The sequence below is a fragment of the Genypterus blacodes genome, unplaced genomic scaffold (assembly GCF_046128005.1).
Source record: "Genypterus blacodes isolate CSIRO-AG114 ecotype Tasmania unplaced genomic scaffold, CSIRO-AGI_Gbla_v1 ptg000176l_1, whole genome shotgun sequence".
Taxonomy (NCBI): Eukaryota; Metazoa; Chordata; class Actinopteri; order Ophidiiformes; family Ophidiidae; genus Genypterus; species Genypterus blacodes.
In genome coordinates, this window is record NW_027466977.1 from 389,711 (window position 1) to 402,077 (window position 12,367).

General features: G+C 46.3%; 1 protein-coding gene across 1 annotated transcript in view; it reads right to left on the minus strand.

Moving 5' to 3' along the window:
- Positions 1 to 12,367, minus strand: part of clasp1a (cytoplasmic linker associated protein 1a) — a 60,186-nt gene that overhangs the window by 32,954 nt on the left and 14,865 nt on the right. Inside the window, exons 3-8 of the mRNA XM_076167804.1 lie at positions 11,375 to 11,453; positions 11,169 to 11,272; positions 3,650 to 3,741; positions 3,450 to 3,525; positions 3,032 to 3,129; positions 1,532 to 1,602 (exon numbers count right to left, since the gene is read on the minus strand). Of these exons, the coding sequence (XP_076023919.1) occupies positions 1,532 to 1,602; positions 3,032 to 3,129; positions 3,450 to 3,525; positions 3,650 to 3,741; positions 11,169 to 11,272; positions 11,375 to 11,453 (520 nt within the window). The remainder of the gene's footprint in view (positions 1 to 1,531; positions 1,603 to 3,031; positions 3,130 to 3,449; positions 3,526 to 3,649; positions 3,742 to 11,168; positions 11,273 to 11,374; positions 11,454 to 12,367) is intronic.

The window sequence follows — 12,367 nt, forward strand, 5'->3', positions numbered from 1 at the left end:
AAATGACTGCTCAGTTTAATCTCCTCTCCTTGTTCCTCTGACGTTTCCCATCAGGCTTTCACAACTTCAACACCGGAGTGAATGAAGATGAGCTTGTAGAGGAGGAGAGACGACTGAACTATTATTCAACCTGTGCAGTGCTTCCTTAGGTAAAAAGTAAAAGACACAGATCCATCTCTACTCTCCCTTGCTGTAGCACCACTGTGCACGCTGAGCTTTAGGAGCTGGGTTCTGCTCTCATGGGTCAGCTCCATTATCCCATGAGAGTTGGTCAGGACTGGACGGAGCGCTGAGTGAGAGGCTCAGCTGTTCTTCCTGTAATTGTAGAGGAGTCAGCTGGAATGGGACGGACTCAGCAGGGGGCCGTGTCATGAGCAGCTCCACCGGCACTATCCACACACACACACACACACACACACACACACACACACACACACACACACACACACACACACACACACACACACACACACACACACACACACACACACACACACACACACACACACACACACACACACACACACACACACACACACACACTCTCCATTTGTACCTCTATTGTTTTCTCTCACTCCACTGAAGCCCGGAGAGGAAAATAGTAAACACTACTAACTAACACACAAACTCCCTATTTCCTGGTATACTGGTTTGATTGTGGTTTTGATTCCCCAAGTGATAAATCAGGAACAATCACAGCGTTCAGTTTGTCTTAAGGAAGGTAAACACTGGAAAAACAAAAGCAGGTTTAACTTCAGGGAACATGGAAGTCCCATTAATCATCTGATCTGTTTTACTGCTCATAAGATTATATCTTAATATAAATATTAATAAATTAATAATACATTAGGACTCATCTGAAAACATCTGATCACAAACTGAATCTATGCTGGTTGAATAGAAATGTGAGGTCCCTTTAGTCTCTGGCTGCTTTGTGGGGACATCTGAGGGATCCAATGGGTGCCAAGCTCTCATGGTGAAACTAATCCCCTGTAGCTCCAGGCCGTCCTTCTGGCCTCTCATTTCCCTCCCTTCTGTGCCCACGTTCAAACACACACACACACACACACACACACACACACACACACCCAAAGCCACACACTCATACACACAAATCACCCAACAAGGGTAATAAAAAGAAGAAGACAGGGCCGAGTGCGACTGAAGAGGAGGAACATCAAAGACACTGATGAAATGAATACTCAGATAGAGAAGCCTGCTCCTCTGCTCATCATACAAAGCTCCTCTGTCAGGATCAGCACCAAACAAACGACCGGCACGCTATTCCTAACACACAAGTGACTGTCCCCAGGTCAGAAACTGGGATTCTCACCTGCAGAACTCAGTGTTCTAGAGGTTACAGATGTGAACAGTGGCTGGCTCAGTTGCTATATGATGCAGATGAAGGATGAGGCTGAGTCGTCGTTTCTCAGCTTGATCAAAGGTCCAAAAGCCATGAAGACAATAAACAATTGAAAGGAGCTTGAGGAGCAGTGTGAAACAGTAATGATGCCCAGGAGGGAAGACTCACCTGAGCCAGAGGATGAGATCATGTTCCCGGATCTTTGGACTTCATCGAATTTGCTGAAGATTACATTCAACCTACAAAGCAGAAGAGATTTGAAGACGTTAATACGCATAGAAATATAGAAAGCTTGCAGAAAGGCAGTGAGAGGACTTTATGAAGGGAAAGGAGGGATAGAGACGATCAGCAGAGAGTGTGATGGGTTCATGAGGGAGCCTGGACCTGCTGGATACATCATCAATCACTTCCTGCTCTGTGCGGCAGCAGGAGGGCCCAGACTAAAATAGACGGGATTCGAAACCTCCACGAGGATGATGAAGAGGCCCCAGAGCCAGAGAAGCCACGGTGAAGAGGCTCCACAGATGACTACAATATGGTGCAGAGCATAAAGGATAATATGGAGGTGAAACACATTCATTTATCAGGTTAAGTGGAACAGGAACAGGAGCCTACACGGGTGGCACACACTGGTGGGTGGCCGTAACGCTCTGCACCCATGGGTCAGCACACCAGTCCGACCACACACACACGGACACACACAGTCATTTACAGGGAGGCACAGCTTCTCATAGGTCTACTTATACAAACGTCTGTAGTTCAAACTCCCAGGCTGTCTGACAGAGTGATCGTGTTGGAGCTGAGCTGATACTGTTTGGAGTTCCCGTGAACAAAACTCACGTCATCATTCATTATATAGAAAGTGCAGAATCAGACTCATCCATTACAGATGAGGGAGCCACACAAGCTGCATGCAACACAGCACCCAGTTTTATTAGAAACCTCGGTTTGTGGGAACGGTTTGTGTTCAAATTCCTGCAGACATTCTGACCTGGAAGCAGTCCAGTGTGACCACCATCTTCTTCTGCTGCTGCCCAGTACACACACACACACACACACACACACACACACACACACACACGCTCACACACACACACACACACACACACACACACACAGCTGCTTAAGGAGGTATTTGTCTTATTCGCTCTCCCCACCGAACTTTCCCTTTCCCTTTTCTCCTGCTTTCTTTCTCTAATTTCCATAGAGACAGTATCGGCCAACGCTTTGACGACATTGTTATTTACTGCAGATGCAAAAGCAGAAAGTACACAAGCGCCTATAGGGACAGCAAATGAAAGCTGACATTGGCAGGGAGGAGGCTTCTCACAGATGCATGGTGCTAAGCTTCTGTGGTTCTGGCAGTAAAAGTGTTTTCATAGATCAGAGGGACTGAGATCCTGAGGTATGGCTGCAACCAACAGATGATGTCATAGGACAAGATTCCATTCAAAATTCAATTAATAAAATCTATGACATTTGTGGAGTATTTGAAAGAGGCGTGGTCAGAGCTGCTGAAGGACCAATATGAGATTAGGTCAGGGATACATGTACATCAGCTCTATAATAGATCAGAGTGAGAGATGAGACCATGGAAACAAGGATGAGAGGAGGGAGCAGACGAGCAGAGACAGACAGGAGCAGGCTGACATCATCTCTCGGTCGTACCGTGACTGAGGCAGGCCCTTCTTGCTGAGGTCCATCCTCACTCTCTCTCCCACGTGTTTGTAGATCTCCACCAAGCTGCTCATCGCCCCGTCACGCACCTGAGCACCGACACACAAACACATACACAGCTGACACACAACAACCACCAGGCATCTGAATACAAATGATTCAATATTATATATAGGGTATTGGCCTAAAGTTACAGCTTTCACTGCTGCCACTAGGGGGAGTCCTGTAGTTGGAGTGATGTGGCCTGCCTGCTGCTAAGCATCTGAACCGGGTCAGAACCACAGAAAACCGTAGCTGGCCTGATTTTAAAACATTCCTAGCAACTAACAAACAATCTAAACATTATTTTTCATAAGGAATCTTATCATTATACTGGCAAGACAGTGTCAAGAAGCCTAGCGGGTCCTACCAGACTGTTGGGGTCCCCCAGGAGGTTACAGATGTGAGGAACTATTTTACTGAGCGTCAGGCCCTGAGCTCCGTACCTGAAAGACAATAAATAAACAGAATCAGTCAGATGAGTTACACAACATCCACAGGGAAAACACAATATTTGCCTGAGTGAAGTGTAAACACTCCACACAAACAGGATGGAGGGACTGGACTCACGTGCTGAGCGTGGCCACCAGGCACAGGCACACTCCCTCTCGAGTCCTGTTGTTCTTGTGTTTGAAGCCTCCCAGCATTCTGTCCCACATGTACTACAACACACACACACACACACACACACACACACACACACACACACACACACACACACACACACACACACACACACACACACACACACACACACACACACACACACACACACACACACACACACACACACACACACACACACACACACACACACACACACACACACACACACACAGGTACGCGTTTACACACACATGCCTGACTGCTGCCGTCATCGATTATAACAGCATAGCACACAGGACATTATAGGGCAGGAAATGGACAGCAGCCATTAGAGAAAAGCAGTAAACTATACGAGTCTCTGGTGTAGGGGCAAATACCAGTTCTCAAGTATTAAAACTTGGGCCCACTACACAGGTCAAAAGCCTAAGCCACATGGCTTCCATGTGGCCTGAAGATAAGCAGAATCCTTTGTCTTCGGACAGAGTCATAAAACATCACCCACCGTACCTAGAGTCAACCCCTTTTTCACACCTTATCGGTGGGGAGCTATAAAGGTTTGAGTTGCCCTCTTCGTCCATTTCTCTCTGTCTTCGTCCAGCTCTCTTCTTCCAGTCTCTGTCTTACTGCTCTCTCTTCGCTCTTCCTCTCTTCGTCCAGCCCTCTCTTCCTCTAGCCTCTTCTTCTAGCATCTTCTCCCCTTCTCCCCTTTCACACAAAGAAACTCAAGAATCTGCCCTGGATTTTCCCAATTCAGCGAACCCAAGATTTCTCTCTGTCCAACTGCTCCACTGCTGAAGACGTCAAGAGACCTCTCTCTCTCCCTGAACAAAGGCCCACCCCTTGTTCAGTGAACATTCTTTTTCCCTCTCTAAACCCGTGGAGATCCCTTTTTGGTTGGCTCGACCTGAATCCTGACTACACCCGAGGAAAGAAGCGTTTCCTCCTGTTTTCTCCCAATTCCCCGTCGACCGAATACCAGGCCTTCCCACTGGGACCAGGAAAATCAAGGACTTGCAGACTGGCCCCATGATCAACTCATCAGCGCCTGAATCTGTTTAAACCCGCGACCCAACTGGATCTTCAACACCACGGACTGCTCAACTACCTCTACGGTGAATTACAACACGGACGTAATTCCACCAAGTAAGGCTTAGACGTCTGGGCAGACAAAGAGTTAGGAAGTGATATTATGTGCATTAGATATAGGATACCATGTGTTCTTAACTAAGCTTAATATTACAAGTGTGTTCTTTAATTTTTCCTCGGTGTTAATCAACACCGATTGCATGTGCGCCGTTTTCTCTCTCTCTCTCTCTCTCTCTCTCCCTCAATTCTTTGTTCTGGTAAACTGCTAATGTGCTACATCTCCGTGTGTTTGACTGTAATTTTGTGTATTGTAAGCCTTGCTTGAGCCTCTCAGCCTGCTTCACAAATTCACAAACCCAAGTCTGTCTCTGCCCATCTTCTGCCGCGTCGAGGGGCGGAGCACACTCTCACACACACACCCACACACACGCACGCACGCACGCACGCACGCACGCACCAGCACACACCCACATATAGGGAGCTAGGAAGAAAGCCGCCATCTTGGGACCCCTCCCATTCACATGTGTTTAGCCGCCATTGCTACATAGCCTGCTTCTAAGCTAGGTCCCGCCATTTTAGTTTGATCCAGATCGTACTAGTGGGCGTGTTATAACTCTGCCACTTCCTGTGCATCATCCCTTCTCACACGCACACACACACACACACACTCGCACACACACACACACACACACTCCAGTTTGTCTTCCTTGTATTCAAATCTGTTGTTGCCTGAACTTCTTGAAATTGTTTATGTTTTCCGGTTTATTTTATTGATGGTAATGACCTTAGTTATTATTGTGAGTAAATAAATCTTTTCATATCTCAACAAGAAGTGTCTGAAATTGTTTGCTCTGAATGTTGTATGATTATCAGCCTCTACGCACGTCAAGTCTCACCCTTCTAGACTGATTTCGAGCGCAAAACTAATCTTTAAGTTATTCCCTTTTTATTAATTTATTAATTAATCTGATAATTTTAATTGATAATTAAAACTTATGGTGAATCTTTAAAGTTAGGTCAATTATCTGCTATCTTGGTTCCCTGTGCCATCAAACAGGGTGGTGCCCCGAGAACTTTAATTTATTAAAGTTATTAATTAATTATTTTTATTTTTACCTTCTTTTATTTCTTTTTGATAGCAATCTTTGATAAAGCAATATTACCTACATATAATTGGTGCCCCGTGTGAGGCGTGGTACTGTTGATTTCATACAACATTCATACGAGCAATTTTCAGATTGGTTTGGATTTTTTTTTTTAAGTTTATAACTTTAGATTAAAGATTTCGATTTGCTGAGTGCTGTCTCTGTCTGTGTCCCATGCAGTGTTGTTGTGCTTCCTGCTGTGACAGTCATTGATATGCTAAGTGGTTACCTTGAGAGAATCTTGTTGCTTGTGTCTAATTTGCATTAGAAAGAGCTTAACTTACAGTGCCCTGACCAGTGCACCGTAACCAGGACAGCACCATCTGGTGGGCAGCTGTCATCACTATTAGTGTTTGCAGAGACCCCCCCTAGTTGTCACTAGATTCCTTCTTCCTTGCTTCAAAGGGATAGATATGACTAACCAGACTCCATCAGAGTATGGAGCTGAAACTCCTCAGGCAGGTGAGAAGACCTCACTGCCTGATTTGGTTGCTCAACTCCTCAGAGTCTCTGTAAAAGAGAAAGAGGAGCTTGATGGCTACACCATAGCTCAGTGTGACACTGAGATCGCCAATTTAGTTCGAATGGTTAATGAACCTAGCGGACAAAGATGGTCTAGTAAGGAGATAGTTGGTCAATTGTTCTTGTTCTGCCATCACAAAGCTCATTTACAAATAGCCACACTTGGTGGCGAGGTCGTAACCCTTAAGGCAAAGGACCTCCGCCAGCGATCACAGAATCAGGCGTTTTGTTCTGAGCTGCAGAACACTACTGCCCTGTTGGCAGAGTGCACACAGAGACTCCGTCATGCTAAGCAGGATAGCGAAGATGCTAAGCACGAGAGTGCACTGCACAAGAGCCAGGCCGCGCGTGCAGAGGCTCACAAGGTGCTTAGCTATGCTACTGACCAAAGGGGGGCAGCAAACCCAGTGGCACGCGCCCCAGAAGCTTACTCTGCCACAGTTTCAGCTGAGAGCAGGATATGTCCACCGACACCAGATCGGTACATGAAGCTTCCACAGTTGGGTGAAGCCACGCTTCAACCCCACCCGTCTCAGGTCACATCTCAGCTACTTCCCCCTCAGGCGCCCCCAAGGGATCGCCCCTCTGAAATGCTGCCTTCATCACGAAAGGGACGTAAACGTGCCCCACAGCCTGATGAAATGAGCGAGCATCGGTATCCCTCATCTGAAGAGTCAGATGGATACCAGCGGGAGTATGCTACAGACCTGCACATGCGACATCTCCACTCTCTTGCCCAGGTTCCAGCTAACAGCATGTCATGTCCACCGACCCACGATCGGTACACAAATCTGCCACACTTGGGTGAAGCCAAGCTTCGACCCCGTTCCCCTTCGGTCATACCTCAGCCACTCTCCCCTCAGGCGACCCCTAGGCATCGCCACTCTAAAATGCCGCCTTCACCACGAAAGGGAAGTAACCATGCCCCACAGCGTGATGACATGAGCGAGCATCGGTATTCCTCATCTGAAGAATCAGATGAATACCAGCGGGAGTATATAACAGGCCTGCGCATGCGTCAGCTAGACTCCCTTGCCCAGGACCTTGAGCGTTTTGACCCCATAAACAAGGATGCTAATGTTAACAATTATCTTAGTGAAATTGAAAACTCCCTTGTTGATTTGTCTCACGCCAGTTCACGTGAGAAGTTAAAGCTCATCTGGAAAACAGCTTCCAGGAGTGTTTGTGCTTTCATTGAAACGCAGCCGTCTCGTATCCGTCACAGCTACACCAGGCTATGTAGTGCCCTACGTGAGGAGTACTCGCTATACTTTGATGAGACATCAACCACACTCAGCGCCATGAATATTCACCAAAAGCGAACAGAACCGCCCCGTGAATATTACAGACGACTGAGGAGTGCCTACTTTCAAGGAAGTACTGAACCGGGCCTGGAGGAAAATCGATTCTTCCGCTCTCTCTTCCTCCACAACCTCCATCCCTGTGTGAGAATCCACGTCACACTGATGTGTAAGCAGGGTAAACCCACCATGCAGGAGATTAAGAATATCGCCCAAATGACCTGGGAGACAGTTGTACGCCCCACTGACACACCTGAAGATGAGGTGAGAGTTTTAGGCATCCAGTCATCAGCGCAGACTGAGTTAGAATTGGAAGGCTGCAAAGACTTCCCCTTTAGTGTAAACAGTGGCGCTGCACTCCCAAAACACCTGCCCTACCACCTGCGGGGTGGACAAAAGAACCATAGACATGGCCATAGAGGCCCCTCTCAGGTTCAGCCGAGGTTCCAAAACCAGAACTCCTTCACAAAGAGAAGGGATGTCCGCTTCAAACAGGGTGATAGACCGCAGAGCGAGACAAAGGAGAAGACTTTTGAGTCTTTTGGAGAACATTACGTAAAGGAAATGATAATGAAGTGCCTGACAGAGTTGATACAGCAACTCGAAGCTTCCCAAAGCCCCTTCGAGGTGTCAAAAGATGACCACAAGAGGACTGATAAGGACTCTCTGTCAGTCTTACAGGACCAGGCACCTTCACACTTTAACAGCCTGCTCCACAAGCTGAAGGCAGGATCCAAGGGAGCCTAAGATGCCCCTGGACCAAGCCATAATCAATTCCCAACACCTAATCCACTCCACTCCTACCCTTCCTAGGGAACCTTGTCCACAAAGAAATGCCAGTCGCATCTACACCTCAGTGTTGGTAAAGGGGGGGGTACACACTGCACAAACACTCGAACATTACACAGCAGATTTGAGGGCCCGACTCACATTCCACTATGTGTCCCACGTCAGACCACTCATCTACTATTAACTGTTTCTACTCCTCCGAGAAGCAGATTACTAACAGTAACAACCTTCCTTTCTCTTTCTTTTTCCTTTGAATTTCCACTGGTTTTTCTTTTTGTCAACGACAATGACCAAAGAATGACAGGTTGTAACATTACTGTGTATGTCTCTCAATAATGTGTTTGAATATTAAGGTTAAGGTAGTCTAGTTTAGTTCATTCTGCCCAGACATGCCTTACTGACTGCCCAGATGTCGAAAGCCTTATTGAACTGTTTCGTGAACATTTTCCGCACCCGAGGATTATCCAACTCCAGGTTGCTCTCAGGACTTGGACCATGTGATGAGGACTTATGAACTGTTCGCCCTAATGTTTGCTCTTGGAGACTGTGGCTGCAACCCTCGCCTCAAGATCATCAGGGGGATATGTAGGGGCAAATACCAGTTCTCAAGTATTAAAACTTGGGCCCACTACACAGGTCAAAAGCCTAAGCCACATGGCTTCCATGTGGCCTGAAGATAAGCAGAATCCTTTGTCTTCGGACAGAGTCATAAAACATCACCCACCGTACCTAGAGTCAACCCCTTTTTCACACCTTATCGGTGGGGAGCTATAAAGGTTTGAGTTGCCCTCTTCGTCCATTTCTCTCTGTCTTCGTCCAGCTCTCTTCTTCCAGTCTCTGTCTTACTGCTCTCTCTTCGCTCTTCCTCTCTTCGTCCAGCCCTCTCTTCCTCTAGCCTCTTCTTCTAGCATCTTCTCCCCTTCTCCCCTTTCACACAAAGAAACTCAAGAATCTGCCCTGGATTTTCCCAATTCAGCGAACCCAAGATTTCTCTCTGTCCAACTGCTCCACTGCTGAAGACGTCAAGAGACCTCTCTCTCTCCCTGAACAAAGGCCCACCCCTTGTTCAGTGAACATTCTTTTTCCCTCTCTAAACCCGTGGAGATCCCTTTTTGGTTGGCTCGACCTGAATCCTGACTACACCCGAGGAAAGAAGCGTTTCCTCCTGTTTTCTCCCAATTCCCCGTCGACCGAATACCAGGCCTTCCCACTGGGACCAGGAAAATCAAGGACTTGCAGACTGGCCCCATGATCAACTCATCAGCGCCTGAATCTGTTTAAACCCGCGACCCAACTGGATCTTCAACACCACGGACTGCTCAACTACCTCTACGGTGAATTACAACACGGACGTAATTCCACCAAGTAAGGCTTAGACGTCTGGGCAGACAAAGAGTTAGGAAGTGATATTATGTGCATTAGATATAGGATACCATGTGTTCTTAACTAAGCTTAATATTACAAGTGTGTTCTTTAATTTTTCCTCGGTGTTAATCAACACCGATTGCATGTGCGCCGTTTTCTCTCTCTCTCTCTCTCTCTCTCTCCCTCAATTCTTTGTTCTGGTAAACTGCTAATGTGCTACATCTCCGTGTGTTTGACTGTAATTTTGTGTATTGTAAGCCTTGCTTGAGCCTCTCAGCCTGCTTCACAAATTCACAAACCCAAGTCTGTCTCTGCCCATCTTCTGCCGCGTCGAGGGGCGGAGCACACTCTCACACACACACCCACACACACGCACGCACGCACGCACGCACGCACGCACCAGCACACACCCACATATAGGGAGCTAGGAAGAAAGCCGCCATCTTGGGACCCCTCCCATTCACATGTGTTTAGCCGCCATTGCTACATAGCCTGCTTCTAAGCTAGGTCCCGCCATTTTAGTTTGATCCAGATCGTACTAGTGGGCGTGTTATAACTCTGCCACTTCCTGTGCATCATCCCTTCTCACACGCACACACACACACACACACTCGCACACACACACACACACACACTCCAGTTTGTCTTCCTTGTATTCAAATCTGTTGTTGCCTGAACTTCTTGAAATTGTTTATGTTTTCCGGTTTATTTTATTGATGGTAATGACCTTAGTTATTATTGTGAGTAAATAAATCTTTTCATATCTCAACAAGAAGTGTCTGAAATTGTTTGCTCTGAATGTTGTATGATTATCAGCCTCTACGCACGTCAAGTCTCACCCTTCTAGACTGATTTCGAGCGCAAAACTAATCTTTAAGTTATTCCCTTTTTATTAATTTATTAATTAATCTGATAATTTTAATTGATAATTAAAACTTATGGTGAATCTTTAAAGTTAGGTCAATTATCTGCTATCTTGGTTCCCTGTGCCATCAAACAGGGTGGTGCCCCGAGAACTTTAATTTATTAAAGTTATTAATTAATTATTTTTATTTTTACCTTCTTTTATTTCTTTTTGATAGCAATCTTTGATAAAGCAATATTACCTACACTGGTCAGTTTAGAGGGCCGTTGGTGCTGCAGGACTTTATCAGGAACTCAGGAACCTTTAGAAGAGCTCAGGAACACTTTAAGCTCCTGCTCCATGGAACGATCTCTCTCTCAGGGAGTCTCAGAGCACAACAGAGTGTTCCCTGGTGTGAGTGTGTGTTGTACCTGCGGGGTGGTGGCCTGTTCCATGATCTTTAGCAGCAGGATTTGGTCTTGGTCTCGCACTTGGTCTTTGGAATCTCCCAGGCGATCAATCAGGCTCGGCAGAACTGAGGGGGAACATGAGAGAAGGAAATAGTGAGGAAACAAGCTACTCACCTAGGAAGGAAAGAGGTGAGAGGACAGGAGTTTGAGGCCCAGGAGAGTCTTACCTGTCCCCACATGGGGCCTGAATCTGTCCTGGAGCCTCGTCACTACAGCGGACAGCAGATCCAGCCCAAGCAGAGCCACCTGAGCGAGACACAGAGAGGAAATGTATGTTAGTGACATCTTAAAATATATTTTGACAAGACAAACTCTTAAGTCAATTGAGATTTTAAAGCAAATTAAAGAATAAAACCTGTCAGAAACAAAGGTTCAGGGTCAGGCTACTGAACTGGAATACAGCTGCAAGGGATTATGGGTAAGCTGATTTTCATGTTGTCAAGCATCTGTTGTGTTTGTGCTTTACATTTTTCACATGCAACACAATTTACATGAGATGATAACACATCTGGAGCTGAACCATCAGAGAACAGAGACTCATGCACATCCTTCCTTTTGGAAACACCTTAATATGTTAATGTTAAAATTGTAATAAGATGAGATTGAGTATTCTGCCATCTAGTGGTGACTGATCAATCATGTTTTAGTGTTTGATAGTTATTAGACATCTTCCAAGACTCATGAGTTTGACTTGTTGAAAGAGACAACAGGCTGATTACAAGTTTACACCGTGCCACACACTGTCACTGTCTGCCTGTCTGCCTGTCATTGCACAGTATAAAGGTAACACAATACTGTTTAACATCTACCAGAGCTGCCATATAGTGGGGAGAAGGATATAAACACATAGTAAGCTTTTAAAAAGATGAAGAAATACCACAATCTGTACAAAACCCAGTAGTAATGAGTAAATAACCAAGAGGAGTGATGACAGCAGAGAGGATCTCTGAGTGGAGGAACAGGAAGTGCAGACCCCCGATCCTCCCATCAGGCCCTTTGTTCTCACACAATTACAGTAATTAGAGGGCCCAAACGAGAGCGAGAGCGAGAGAGAGAGAGCGAGAGAGAAGCTGCTCTGGAACCACACATCTACATTTAGCTCACACTATGGAACCAGGAGGCAAGATTCCTCCCCTCCCGTTCTCTTTCCGACCCGGCAA